General features: G+C 40.5%; 1 protein-coding gene across 10 annotated transcripts in view; it reads right to left on the reverse strand.

Moving 5' to 3' along the window:
* RALGPS2 (Ral GEF with PH domain and SH3 binding motif 2) overlaps nucleotides 1-15,455 on the reverse strand; it is a 109,339-nt gene that overhangs the window by 18,941 nt on the left and 74,943 nt on the right. For all 10 annotated transcript variants that reach the window (XM_040072309.2, XM_040072306.2, XM_040072310.2 and 7 more), the window contains exons 9-13: nucleotides 13,515-13,652; nucleotides 12,544-12,634; nucleotides 10,209-10,276; nucleotides 9,418-9,553; nucleotides 8,452-8,603 (exon numbers count right to left, since the gene is read on the reverse strand). In XM_040072309.2, the coding sequence (XP_039928243.1) occupies nucleotides 8,452-8,603; nucleotides 9,418-9,553; nucleotides 10,209-10,276; nucleotides 12,544-12,634; nucleotides 13,515-13,652 (585 nt within the window). The remainder of the gene's footprint in view (nucleotides 1-8,451; nucleotides 8,604-9,417; nucleotides 9,554-10,208; nucleotides 10,277-12,543; nucleotides 12,635-13,514; nucleotides 13,653-15,455) is intronic.

The raw sequence follows: 15,455 nt of genomic DNA on the forward strand, positions 1-15,455 counted from the left end.
GGCTGAAGTTCCCTCTGTGCAAAATTTAAAAGAAAATACATGCCTTTATCTGCCAGCCAATTCAACTGAGATGCCTCTTTTGCAAACATTAGCTCAACATCAACTATTAACACGATCTCTACGGGATACTAGATAATTCGGTCTCAGCTTATTCTGAATTCTTCCTAAAGGACAGTGCTAACCTGGTTCACACCAGCACTACAGCAAGAGCCATTTGTGCAGTGGAAGGAGCTAGGAGATGCAGAGGTGATGTTCCAGTGGAGGCATAAAGGGCTGCAAGCAGGGAGGTAAAATATTCGACAGGTAATTGCATTACTTTCTACAAGTGCCTTTAAGTTTTTAGTACTTCCATTTGCAGCTCACTGACCCTTAAGCAGGCAGCTGCTGGCAGGGTTCCAGCAGCAGGTAGCTCTGGCCATGGAGGAGTAGCACAGTTTCTCCTCCTGTGGGGACAAGTGACCCAAGACACGCAGCTACTACAGCTGAGTAAGTGCCTGCGCTCCAAGTGACCCTCTGAGACTGAATCTATCAGCAAACATTCGGGTGCCACAGGGCAGGGGAGCAAAGAAGTGACCAGAAAAATCATCAGGAGTTCTGCTCGGCACAGTAAACACCTGACCTGCAGCGTGGAGGAGAGAACGTGTGGGATGAACTCCACGTTATTCCAGGCACTTCTATACAGAAAGACTACCAGGAAAATCATGCACTATCCCAGGAATAAAAGGAGAAACTAGTGGAGTATGCTATCCAGGTGGAGCCTGTTGTTACAGGAGGAGTCTTTGCAAAGTCCGTATCATTTCCTGGAGAAACAACCGTCACTCCATCCTTTCAGCAAATTCTGCAATCCGCATCACAGTGAAAGGCTCAGAGATTTATTTCACCCTAATGAAACCACAGTTGCATTCTCTCTAAGGCAATAAATTATGTCTCTTCAAATTAATAAGCAGCATGGTTTGGGGATGAGGAGACACGATCAGATGAAACAATTCACACACAGCTTGAAGCAGGCACTTTGGGTGAGACCTCCCAGGTGACTGCCTTTGAAGAAGGCTGCTTGTGGTAGAATCTCCTACAGCAAAGCCTTAGGGTGCTGAAACCCTTATAGCACTTGGAATGACAATTAGGATGGTTCAACCCCAACATGAAAATAGTTTTCCATGCATAGAATTGAAGTTTTCCTTGTGGTTACTTGGAGCCAATCTGTCCTGCAAAATGGCGCAGCAATTTCTGTCAAGTCATTCAGGCAGCACTGAAAGCATCAGAGATACTTAGAATCTTATTTATTTTCTTACTACTGCTTAGTTTTGCTTTATATTAGCAAGAAGTGCAGATTTAATATGATTAGAGCTCCACGAAATTTAGGCCCACATGATAAATCCACACAGTTAAAACCTCCTAATGAGACAGTATTATGAAGTTACTGTTTTTGCATTTAATACAGGCTGATACATTAAAATTCTACCCGAAATGACATTTTGATGGCAACTGTATCTGCTTTGCTAATGAAGTTGTATTCAATTGCTGCACTAAGTACACTACAAAAAGATTTAAAAGCTAGTGTTGCTTTGTAAAAATGAAAAGCAACCTAGAGCAAGAGCTAAAATGTCACCTGTTGCAAAGTGACAATCCTTGGTACAGTATCAGTACAGTGAGAAAAGCCTATGGGAACTTGGGGGCTCTGTAAACCACAAATTGCACTTAAAAAGTTAAATCTATACAGAAATTGCCAATTACACTTAAAAGGAACATCAATTTGTAAAAAAACTGGGCAAAACAGCATAGCAATTGATTTAACATTTACATTGATGCCTACAGGGGTTGTAAAAATTGTAACAAAAACCTGGAAAAGGTTGAATTTTAGCATTTGACTATTCCTCTAGCATCCATATAAAAACATCTCCAACAGGATTTTTTAGATTCTAAAACCCTTTAAGAGATATTTTGCACGACACAAGTTCTGATACTAAGAACACCCCTTTCCTGAAAAGCAAAAGAAGATACCTGTCATCCCTCCTTCCAAAACAAAACAGAGGTAAAAGGCACTGGTTTTAACTTAATAAAAGTTAGATGTCTAGCCAAGCTCTGTTTAAACATTAAGTGCACAATTTGAGTGTCACCTCAACTGGAAATATTTCATTCATTCAGTACTCTAAAAATATATCACCTTCTTAAATTCTTCTCAAGTATGTACTCAATATTTGAGTTTTTCCAACAAACTCAAGCAAGTTCTTCAAGTTAAATTTAATAACAAATCCTAGGTAGTATAAGCCCTTTCTGTTAGTTAACGCTCTAAACAAATTTTGGCTTTATGTAAGAAGCCACTGAACACAAGACGCTATCTTCCCAGTTTTCTTCATTGCTAGTAAGTCTCTTGTGCAGGACTGAAATAAAACAAAAATCTTTAGGAAGGTTTTTTTCCTCTCGTAGGAATAACAGCATTTGGCGAGATGGTTTTTTTGCTTACTGTGCTGCTGGTTATCTGAGAAGGCTCAGGATTGTCTGCAGAGCCCCGGCACTGCAGCCCCGTTCAGATGTGAGTTTTGTGCTCACATCTGCAGATGTGCACAGGCAGATGTGTCTGTGAGATGTCTGTGCTCCAGCCCCACAAACTCTGAGGTTCCCAGTTACGGGAGAGGGAATGCCTGTGCTATCCCGTATCCACTCCCCTGGTCACGGCACCCACTCACTGCCCCAAGTCTGGGGGTATTGAACACTTAACACAGGCTTGCTTTATCCAGAAGTTAGTCCCCAAAGTTAAACAGGTGTTAATATAAACAAACCAACCCCAAAGAGTTTAAAAAGTCTTCAGACTAAAAATTCTTTCCCCTTCCCAAATCTGTCATCGACACTCTCTTGGCTCCGGTTACACCGCGTTTCCAGAGCCGGTGACGGAGCCGACAGAGCCTGAAATTCTACCTGAAAATACACAAAACTGCTCACGAGGCCTGAGCATCAACTGCTGCAGCACACCACCACACAGATGGGCTCCATGCCCTGAAAGCTCTGCTCTGCTTTGGAGAGTTCACAACCACACTGCAAATCCTCCTGTATAGTTCATGACCATTTAACTATTGTAAAGTTTAAGCAGCTCAGCTCTGCCTCCCCAGTTAACCAAATACAGATGGCAGCAACTCCGGCAGAGGAGTTGAGCAGTATCATGCCAGAGAATTGATAGAAACTTTAAATACCATCATTGAGTTTCATTGTGAAAAAAGTCAGCAAAAGCAAATAACCAAATAAAAGCAAATAAAAGATGGGGCAGAAATAGGGGATTTGTAAAACTACATCGATTTTAACACATCCAGAGCATTCTTGGACCAAACAGTATCAAGAAAGACTGGGGAAGAACTGGAGTGCTAGACTGTATCTTCTCTCAAATCCAGGCACCTACATGTGCATTTTTAACCTCTAATATTAGACAGGGTTTTTTTATTTATCCTATCACTAAAGAAGTAGTAGCTCACAATAGCAAAATTGTGAGCATTTAAGCTCACAATAAATAGCATTTAAGACAAGAGACAAACATCTATGTACTCAAATAAAGGCAATATATAAATAAACCCAATGTATTTCTTCTGCCTGAAACCCTACCTGAAATCTGATCTGATGACTCGGAGTCCTACACACCTGAAGAGCACAGTACAGGTTAAAGAATCAAACAAACTCTGGCTGTGTAAAGGTCTTCCCCTACTCTACAGGCTGCCAAGACCCTGAAAGTAAATGCATACACTGTATAGCTACACCTATACTTCATTTATTTAAAGAGAAATATAATCCCTTGTAGAATTCAATAACTTCGAGGTGGTGACTTAATAGAGGAATTCATTAAAATGCTGATATTCTTGTATGTATTTCATGCCACTTCAGGTTTGGAAATGTACTGTTCTTATAAAAGCACTTTCTTACATTAATTCACACTGATTTAAAATACCTTTCTTTGACTCCACAGCATTAATTCCTTCAATTGCATTAGAACAAAAGCTGAAGCTATTCTCCACTGATTGCAACACACAAAGGCAAATGTTCAAGAGTTCTAGCTTTTCCAGAGCTTTCATCATATCATTGTAGATTAGGAAAAATAAGTGGAAAAAAATAGCTTAAAAAGAATTTGCATCCAACGGTGCTACAAACACGATCCATAATTGTTTCCTTTAAATTTTTAAACACCTCACGTCACAATCTCAATTTCAGCAGTGTTCCTGTGTTCACACCTTGACATGTTTTTAAACTCTCAAAGAATCACTTCCTTAGCAAAATGACTTAGCATCCTCCAGGTGAGATGCTCTAGGAGGTGAAAAGCCACACAGAAGCAATATATGAAAAGAGGGACCTATTTTGCACTGTCCCTTTACTTAAAAATTATCTGAACAATTTGTCATTGTAAACAAACTCAGCTTAATAAATTCAGTAACGTAGCAGAGCCAAATTGTAAGAAATAGTGGAAATACAAAGCTTCTGAGAACATTAATGAAACAAGCTGAACATTCCTGCAAAGATTCTTAAGAGCACACTTCAGCAATAAATACTTTAAAAGTGTAAGAAAATTGGGAATGAATTGAGAACCATGTATTCTTTAGAAAAATATCTTATGAATTAAAGGAAGTTTCATGCTATTTCTGAGGGGAACCAGAATCTAGTAAAATCATCTTAATTTATCCTACTTTTAGGTGAGAGGGTGACAGGAGGCAAATACAGGCAAGAGAACAGGTGGTAGGAGTGTGCAGGTGGTTCCTTGAACCCAGCCAAGAGCAATGCTCACACCTCAGCAGGGCAGAGTGTACACAGTGACCTCACCAAAACAGTGACCTCACCCAAACACAGCCCTCCAAGAACAAAAGCACCTTGCAGCTCTGGGGCTGATAGCAGGGAGTGGGGGCTCTCAATGAACTTCCAGTGCAAAGTAAAAAGCATCTCTCCCATTTTACCGAAAGCAGATATTCTGTTCTGTTGGAACAAAACAGACATTTTCAGCACTATTCATTTGCCTGTATTTTCATGTGTTGTCTCCCTAAAGTGTCTGCAACCAACAGAAATAAAGTGAGGTTTTAAGGACTCAAGCCATATAACCTCTTTTTAGACACCCACCTAAGAATGAGATGAATCATATCCTTGAGGATTTAACTTCTCTATGTGATTATCAAGAGCTCCAATTGTAACCAGCTCAAATGCAGCCATCTACATTATAAATGTCTAAAACTTACAAGAGACTATTTCCTCTTGTTACATTCCTGAATTCAAGAGAACGTTTCCCCTCTGACACTGTATATGGGACTGGACCAGTGTTTATTCCTTCTTATTAGGATAGCCCTGGCACTGCTGGAAAAAGATTTCTCACTTTTTAAAATCTTCTGTCCAGATAACAAGCACCTATTTATAATACAGGAAGATGGCAACAGAACCAGAGGCACAGCTCCCTGATTCCAGCACATCAGATGACCATCAGCTATGGAACACCATCCCACAGTGCCAGGAACAAGAACTGTTATGACCCAAGCACAAGAAATCGATATAAAAGAAGCTGTATCTTTAATATTTTTGAGTTTGTCTGTTTTCAGAGTGAGCTGAATGTACACAGTCTGCCTCCAATCATTGAAATTAAGAAAGCAATCTAATAAAGGTCTCTGATGATAGCTGTCACATCCCAGATCGGCCGATTCTGAGCAAACCCCGTAACTGTCTCACTGTCTGCACTGCTGCTGCTTTAGGAATCATTCATTGCAATGAAAAACACCCAGTTAGAAGATTCTTCATATGTGAAAGGTTAGTGACATTGATGTAAAAACCGTGCCACGCTCTGTACCACTCCCAGAGTGGACTGCCAGCCTTTCCCAGCATGGCATAACCAAACTGTCCATCATCACCTCAACGTGTCTTTTAGGTTACAGACTCGCTGACGGATTCCTATGGACGGTGTTGTTACACTGCTGGTGTTTTGATATTTAACAGAGGCACATCCTATCAGACCCTCCCATAGGAAAGGACTGGAAAGGTCTAAACACCTCGGAGCCCTCAAAACACAGGAGTGATTTAAAGCAGCAGCACAGTTTTCTTTAAAGGCACATTCAAGGTGCTGACATAGCAGAAACTCTGTCCCTGTTTTGAAGAAGGATCATTTATCCGAAAAGTTAAGTCCTATGTAGGCTTATATGTAAAAAAGGTAGTCCTGTTTCTAGAGCAACAGGTTTAAATCCACGTTTATGGGCAAGGTGAGGAATAACACTCCTTTCAGTACGCACATTCAGGAGACATTTTCCTGACCGTCTTTTGAAGCTGTGCTGTAGAATACCATAAACCTCCTCTCTGCTCAGTGACTGTACTAATTCCAAGTCCTGAGTAAACAGACTACTTCAAACATGATGGAGGAACTCAGCAGCTTCAATCAACTTCCTTAAATCCTGCTGAGGCAGCAGCACAGAATGCCAGACAACTTACATTTCCAAGAATTCTGCAGTAATAGATACTGCAAACCTCCAGAACTCACCCTCTTCCTCCATAAGTATTTCTAGCACCTCTATCAACCTTTTGTGTCACTGACATTTTCATCATCAAGAAGCAGCAAAAATAACAACATTGCTGGTCTGCTGAAACAGTGATAAAAGGGAGTATGGGGAGACTGGAGGTAAAAGAGAATGGGAGAGGGGAATTTCTAACCACAAATGCTGATCTTGCACAAAATGCCCAAGGTTGCTGTTTTACAAGTCATTTATACAAGTCTTCTGAAGTGGCAATTTCGTTCCAGCTTGTCAGGTCATGCTTGAGCTAGAGAACAGAATTGAAAAATTCAGAGAGGAGACAAAATAGGAAAATCCTATATTCTCCAAAATATATAAATGGTGACTGGTTCTCAATTGTACCTTATGACAAACTGCCTGCCAGCTCTGGCAAACCTTCCCTGCTAGGCTCTCATGGAGGTACAGAAATAATCTACCCATGAAAAAAAGGATCAACTGCAGAGACTTTCTTAGGTATTTAGATAGAAAACATCAACAAAACATTGCCCTGAGGAAAGGGCACTGCTGCACCTCAGCAATGGTGACAGAAGCTTGGTTCTCCTGCACTGTGCAAGCCCTGGGAATGGAAGCTGCCTGGACACTGAGGAGAAGCACCATTGCTGATGGAAAACTTTTCCACAGTAGAAAACCTGCAAGGAACAGAGACAGGCAATGCACATTAAATGATGGAAGCTGATGTGAACAGGTTCACTTAGACCAACTACTTTGGTCTAATTCCATATGGCCTTCTCCTCAAGAAAATACATGTACAGCTCCTGAAAGCAGCATCATCTGACAATCTGTAACCTTGTTTCCTTCCATGAAGGCTGAAAAGCAAAACTGCTTTTAGAATTCACTTATCCAAAGAAATGTGAAGCACTACAAGGATCTTTCATCACTAAAAATGCATAAAATTTGAACACTGTTGAATACTATCAAACAAATAATTCTGAGAAAAAGGACTGCAGTGAGAGGTTCCATTTGTCAGCCCTGGCTGCAAACAGGTGGATTTGAGAGGCATTTTTGTCCTGTCCTCCCTGCATTTAAAAGATCTGTGTGTGACAGGAAAAAAGAGCACCTCTTGTCACAGAAGAAACTCAGGAAGCAGAACTTCTCAAAAAAAGCACCACCCTAAATATAGGCAGATAAATAATTTATCAAAATTTAGTAGATTCTGATATTTTGAGGCATTTGAAAGTCAGATTTCTATCTTCTGTCACAGTCAGTAGCATTTAGAAATTATGCTCTTAAAACTGTCAGCAATTTACACTGTCAAGCCAATATGGCATTCTAAATAGAAATCCCACAATAAAACTTTTTAAACTTGAATTGATTTAGGGGAAAAAAAAATAGTTAGTAGAAAATCATGTCCTGCACTTCCTTCCATTGAGGAAAATGAGTATCAGAAGCTGTAACACTAAAAGGGATAGGGAAAAAAAAATCTTTTTCATAATTTCTCAATTCACGCTCTATAAATCAAGTCACCCTCCTTCTCCTACATTTCTCAGATTTGTTCTGCAACAGAACAAATATTTTAGAACAGTGTTTAAGAACAGCACTGCTGCAAGCACAATCACCACCTAATTGTGCTAAAACCTTTATTAAAAAGATTTCAACACCTCAAGTCACAGTCTCAATTTCAGCAGGGTTCCTGTGCTCATACCTTGACATGTTTTTAAGTGGTATACATGAGACAGCACTCTCAAAGAATCACTTCCTTAGCAAAATGACTTTGCATGCTCCAGGTGAGATGCTCTAGGAGGTGAAAAGCCACACAGAAGCAATATGTGAAAAGAGGGACCTATTTTGCACTGTCCCTTTACTTCTTCAGAATTATCTGAACAATTTGTCATTGTAAACAGACTCAGCTTAAGAAATTCAGTAACGCAGCGGAGCCAAATTGTAAAAAATGGTGGAAATCCAAATGCAGGCAGTGCATGGGTGTGTTTGCAGCTCCTACCTATTGAAATTCCACTGGAGAGGGTGGAGCTCTCGGCCTGCCCTCGCGATGGCACGTGGGGCTCCATCACGCTGTCGTCCAGCAGGTGCCGCGGGCCCGCGTTGGGGAACGTCGCGCTTTTGAATTCCGCCGTGTTCATTTTGTGGATGAAACTGGCAACGAACAAGGACACAGCTGTTAGAACCTCGCCTTGGGTACCTCTCAGGAGCTGCTTCAACATCCTGAAGGATTACGTGCGCTGTGCTCCCAAAGCCAAGCTAAATCGTGGCCGAGCCGCAAGGAATTGGGCACAAATAAATTATCGGTGGGGATTGCCAGCTTTGAAACTGCACGGAACTCGTGTAACGAAGAGGAAGTCAGGAGTACATTAACAATTACTTTCAACATCTTACGCTATTTTTGTCTTCTGTAATTGAACTGCAGCATTGCTTTCTAGCTCATTAAAGGTTAACTTACATAATAAAAGTTATTCATTACTGGGTAGCTACAATCTTGCATTTTGAAGACCTGATGAGGGAAATGATAAGATAATGATCAAGATATTATTAGAAAATATGGAAAAAGCATGAAGCCACCACTAAAAAGAGTTAATCTACAAAGAAAGTCTACAAAGGAGGTCTTCCTGTAAAAACCCCAATACAGCAGTGATATAATTTTGATTTTGAACTAATTACAGTGGCATTGAGTTACTAAAAAAACAACAGTTTTGTCATTTAGAAAAAGCCGTTCTGGTTAACTCATTGACTAGTCTTATCACCAAAACTTCAGCATTCCTCTCTTGATTAGTTCTCTTCCATTGGGATACGAGCATTATAGTTCTGAGCTTGCTCCCTGACCACAAATTGCTCTGTAAGAGAAGTACTGCGTACGAGTCATGCTACTTTTTACAAGCAAAGCTTTTGTATTGAAAGATGATACATCATTAAAAAAAAAGCTCAGGATTTTTAGGTTTAGAAAAATGCTGACTTGTATCCCAGACTGTGACATTTCCTATGTCCATGGGGTATCAGGTTCCGAGGTGAAGGGGGTGTTGGTGGTAGCAAGGCTCCTTCAGCTGCGACATTTTTCCGTCCACTTTGTGGAGATGCTCCGACTTCAGAGCCTGGGAAGAAAAAAAGCCATTACTCCCAAGTCATTTCAGAATTACTGTCAGGGTCGCTTCTTAGAAAATCATGGAAAAGTTGCACAAAACTTCCTAAACTCCCTTTATAAGAGATAGCTGCAATAAAACTCATTGATCTATTGATAATTAAACCCCCTGCACTTCAGGGCTTTTGCACAGGATTAAAACCAAACACACTGAGTTCAAATAGACCATCCAGTGAAAATATTTTGCGAGTCCTAAAGGTGGCTGCATTCTCTACATCAGCACTGGGCATGTCCCACTGATTCTACATTTTCAAACTCCTGCCTTCAACCACTTTTGGCACTGACCAAGAAGAATGTTCATTTTTGGAAGCATATTATGCCATGAGAAGTTTAGATGAAGGCCCTTCTGTCTAGACACAACAAAGAATGAATATTTAATAGCTCTTCACCCCAAATGACACGAACAACTTTGTGCCACAATACATACACGAACCTAAAAAAACGACTCAATTCCTTCTTTACAGATCACCTTTAGACTTTTTATTACAAACATGCAGTGTTTAAACTTCACACTTCTTTATAGACTCAGGCAAATATTTTCCACGTCTGCAATTCTAAAATAATGCACATGACAACCTCAGGTCTTCTCACATTTATTGAGCATTTACCTACTAAATCTTCTCTGGAAGCAGCAGAGTGGGGGGTGCTGGTCCCTGGTTCTATCTTTAATGAAAGTCTGCATTAAAGAAACATTAAAAATTACTTGATCAGGAAATAAAAATATAAGTTTGTGAAGAAGAATTTTTTAAATTTATGATTGCAAGCTGCCTGATTCTGTGATTACAAGAAATACTACGAAGGTAATACAAACAGCGCAGAGTTATCTTCAGCACACGCTATTTCCAAACTTCATTTTTCCTGCCTATTGCTTTGGTTCATACAGACCACCAGCATCAGGATGGCTGGCACACGTGTGAAACTGATACTCCAGCTAAAACCTGGGAAAAATAAAAATGAAAATGATACACAACCTCTCCCCCCACCTTGGCTAAAAACATTTATTCTTGGAACACTTCATATTTTAAATTTTTGTATGAAGCGCACTAGTGTGCCAAGCACCAAGCCTTTTGTCTTTACTGGTCGAAAAGCCGAAATCCTCTTTTGTTTTGGAAAATACATTATCAACTTGATTTCAGCCATAATTCAAGCTTTTTCTATTACTTTTAAATGCCATTTCCAGCAGGCCCAAAAGGGAGGCAGACTATAGGAGCAGATAACTCCTGGAAGAGGAAGTGTATCTTGTCCACGCAGTTTGCAGAGCTAAAATCTTTGAAAGTACTAGCACTGAAAAGGTGTCTATTTAATTTTGGGGAGAAAAAGTTTAAAGTTTGACAGCTCCTCTCCCTCACATTCCCATGAAGTATAACAATGATTCAATACAATTTTAGGAAGAAAAAACATGCATTCAAGTCACACTCGCTGTTCTCTAACTTCAACTTTTTGCTGACGGACACCTTGGGGGATGAAAAGTAGAAGAGCCACTTTAAGTAAGAACAATTCTTCAAATACTCTCCTCAGCCATAAAAACATTCACTTTAGAGCTGTACAAAACCATGGGTGCAAAACCAGACGTTGTGAACAGCAGCCATGCTTCTGATTTATGTGCCATTGTCTCCAGTCATTGCCCTGCTACCAAAACATGGATTGCACAGGATGAAGAGACTGCAGCTCCTTCATCAATCCAATTCCCACTGCTCATCAGTCCTACCCAATGGAGGTGAAGGAAGGTGGAGTGGTATTCATGAATGCCATGTACTAAGGAGACACTGCAGGTAAGAAGTTTGGGTTGGCTTTTTTTCCTTCCTTCAAATGTTTGACCACAGAGCTTTACTCTCAGTTGACACTTCCCAAATCAGGCTGCAGAACATCCCAGGAGAAAGGTAAGGGTGGATGTTTCCACAGGGACATGCAGAGAACAACTTACAAACCAAGGGTCTGAGTTCTCGTTAACTGCTCTCTTACATAAACTGAAGGGTCCCCATTTGCTGCCTTTCAGTAAATCCAAGTTAGGGCTATTAAATGGCAAAGCACAGCTGCTCCTAAAGTGTGCATCCCCCTCCTGCCATTCCAAGGGAGCTGCACAAGCAACCAATTCAAGCCCTGTGAGGTGACAAACTTCCCGGGCGGGCAGGATGGGAATGGGTGGAGAACCTCCTCGAGCACATCAGCCAATGAACAAAACCTTCCTTCATAGGCAACAGATTTGCCTTAGGCTGTTTCCTATCCTCAGTTCCTGCCTCTTGCCTGAGATTTCCCTCCTCCAGTTTTGCTGGATGCCAAATCACTTAATACAGTAATAATCTTTTAATCAAGGACCTAGAAACACAGGGTGGGAGGCTGGGAGGAACAGGCACAGACAGAGAAGAACAGGAACTTGCCTCTCAAAAAATCAAGTGCTTTTACTCACACCTTATAACCTAATCAATGAGAAAAGTATAAAATGAAGTAGTATCTCCAAGTGAAGGCTTCAAGTCCCCCTCAGTAAAAACCTGGGACTGGATGCACATATGGTTTTGCTCTGATGAAGAATGACTTAAGCCATCTATAATCACAGAATTCCTCTTAATGACATAACAGTGTTACAGGTGAGCCACGTCTGTCTCAGCAGACCAAACCGACCTGAAGCAGGGGCTTGGTGCAGTGTGGCACAGAAAAGGGAGCAGATCTGCCATTCAGCATGTGGGAAAGTGCCTTGAGCATAACATCCTGCTGGAACCACAGCTGCTCGCAAGCTGGTGCGTCTGAGGTGCATAATCATAGAATCACAGAAGGGTGTAGCTCAGAAGGAACCCTAATCTCATCTAGCTCCACCCCCCTGCCATGGGCAGGGACACCCACACAATATAATACAATTCCCAAATGCAAGTGCAATCTCACAAGGCTTTGAATTACAGAAGTAATTTTGTAATAGGTTATGGTCAGTTTATAGCATTTTGTACTTACTCGTAATTGGCATCTTCTACAAACTTTTGTAATTCCTCTATGTACTGAACTGAGTTTAGATATTTTTGGACATGAGGCAACATAGGAATATCTGGAAAACAGACAGCATTCATTGACACTGAGCCACCCGTCGGTAAGCAGAGTTTTTTCCCAGAATCTATTTGAACAGATTCAGAAGATCTCTTGCCTTTTTATGTGAGGTGGAAGTATAAACTACTGAAATGTTAGAACTTCATAGCAATTCTCACGCATTGAGCTGACACCTCCCACACACACAAACCCCAGAGTTGCTCATTGGAGCACTTGTAAGGTAAAAGTAAGACAACATCCTTGGCCGAACCAAAGTCCCAGAACTGGGACATGGAGGGCTGTCTGAGGACTCTTCACAGCACACATTCTCTTCACACTGAGCTTTCAGGGAAGCCACAATCCTGGGCTAATTCACATTCCACCATCACAAACACAGCATTAGGACTTTACTAGAATGGGAAGAGGACTGTGAGGGAAACCATCTTTGAAGAAAAAAGTACATTCTCTGATCTCTGGACTGAACTATAAATGTCCAAAGACAAGCTGAATGTATTTTGTTATCTCCAGTAAAAGTACTATTCACAAAGAAATCCTATTTTTAGAATTCAGTCATAAAATTATGAAGACAGGGATACAAGCTTATAAATACCAGTAAAACTACTCCTGAGTATGATGTACTACCACACATTTATCATCAGAAAATATATACTGCAGTTTGCTTGATGTAAGAGAAAGGCAATTTTATTCTGTCTCCTCATCCTGATGCTCTGTCTTAACCAGCAATACTAGAATAAACCCAGACTTTTGGGCTGAGAGGATGAGGGAGGGTGTTAATGCCACTCACACAGGTCCAGCCTTACTTAAATTGCATCACAGCAGACAAAAATTAAAGCTTTTAAAGTTCTTCTCTTTCACACTGTGATATCTACCCACCAGCTTACCATATTCACACGACTGCTGCAAATCTGAGATAATTCGAAGAATGTTGTTCATTAAATTTGTTCTTTGCTCACTTTCCAGAATGCTCGCTGTTGAGGGGTAGGCAGAGTCAATATATGTCAAGTCTGACAGATAAATACCTGAAATGAGATTAGAATGAAAAGTTTCTTTGTTTAATGTCTTTCATCGAGCAGAAACAACCCTCGTCAAGAATACTGTGAAGAATTTTTGCTTGCACTGACATTAAAGTAGACAAAAGCATTGTCTCAGAATAGGATTTTGGATTTACCTGGGAAATCATTTTAGAAATCTGAAAGTAATTCCAAGGACATGCACAGCTACTCATAAACCTCATCTTCTCCACAGCACCAATTTACTACTCCCTTGACAAATATGAAGCATACTAAACACACAATGCTAAAACACACCATCAAAATTAATTGTTTAAGAAGTCTACTACTTCATTCCTCCAATGCAGCAATTAGAAAACAACAGAAGGATAAATCACACCCATAACCCTTCAAGCTGAATATAAACTCAAGCTCAACTTGCAGCAACGTGGGAAAGATTAACTGGGGGAAAGGGGCAGCCAGACTGAAATGAATGAATGCTGCAGTTTGTAATAATCGCAGCTCCAAAGACCCGACAGCCTTCTGGGTAAGTCACTTCATATTCCCTACCTGCCTTCTTGTCCTGCACTGCTGGCAACCTTACTGCTCCTTCAATCCCCTGATCCTGTAGAGGAAAATCCTCCTCCTCACACACTAATGCTGTAGATAAACCGTTGTAGATTTTATTTCCATTTCCACAACTCCATTTCTTGAACTTCACTTGTTTGTCTCAACTAAGTGAAGCATATCCTGACCAATTCTGCTGTTCAAAGGAATTGGTGTGCATGCCTTGCATCTTTCACAGATACCCCAATTAAAGAAACAACACAAACTTGAATAATACTATTTAAGAAACTTGTTTCAGTAACGGGGAAAATTTTTAAATTCTATTTCACTTCACCTCTCAGCTTTGTACAACCAAAATCATAACAAGGACTTTGGCTTTACAGGTGGAAGACTATTAAAACAACCTCACAAGAACAGCAGTTGTGTTTGTATAGCACCTAACCAGCACAGCCCTCAAATGTGAGCTGGGAAACGCTGGGCACCCCTCCAAAACCAACACACGCGCACATACACACACGTGTGTGCGCACACACAGAAACAAATTAAAATACTTGTGGTTGAAAGGTGACATATAAAAAAGTGAATAAAAAGGTATTATACATGACCTGATATACTACTAAATCTCTCAATTTTCTGTTCTGCTAGAAGCAGTTTGCTAAAAACCAGAAAGGATAATCAGAAACATCAGGTAGTTGCATTTAATTGCTATGCTACCTAAAGTGCATAAGCTGTCCTGAACCTGAATTTACTAACCCATGTCCAAACAAGCCTTAAAAATCCCAAACCCACTCGGTCTTCCACAGAAGGAAGTAAATCATACTTATTAACCATATTTAAGGAAATTCCCTGTAACAGGCACCTGCACTATTATGCAGGATTTTATAAACCACTGTATTTGTAGAATTACCTCTGAATGACTTGTACTGATCTTTTCTGTTCACTAAATCAAAACCAAGTCTCCCGTAAAGAGCAGTTCTCTAAACCTAATGGATGCATTTCTATGGAATCTAAAATAATTTCGAAAGCACACAAGGGTAATTCTCTTTCAAATGTAATTGGCGTTGCCTGTGTGAAGAAATGAGAAAGATCAATGGCAGTAAACTGAATGCACTCAAGCGCTGGCGGAGTATGGACAGAACTAAGCCCAGCCTGTATTTCTTGTCGAACGTAATCTCTGTGGCTTTTGCTACTTCTAACACCAGTCAGATGTTATCAAATATTCTGATACCTACCCAAAACCATCACACACAGAGTTTTAACGTTTTC

Source organism: Hirundo rustica, chromosome 9 (genome assembly GCF_015227805.2).
Source record: "Hirundo rustica isolate bHirRus1 chromosome 9, bHirRus1.pri.v3, whole genome shotgun sequence".
Lineage (NCBI taxonomy): Eukaryota > Metazoa > Chordata > Aves > Passeriformes > Hirundinidae > Hirundo > Hirundo rustica.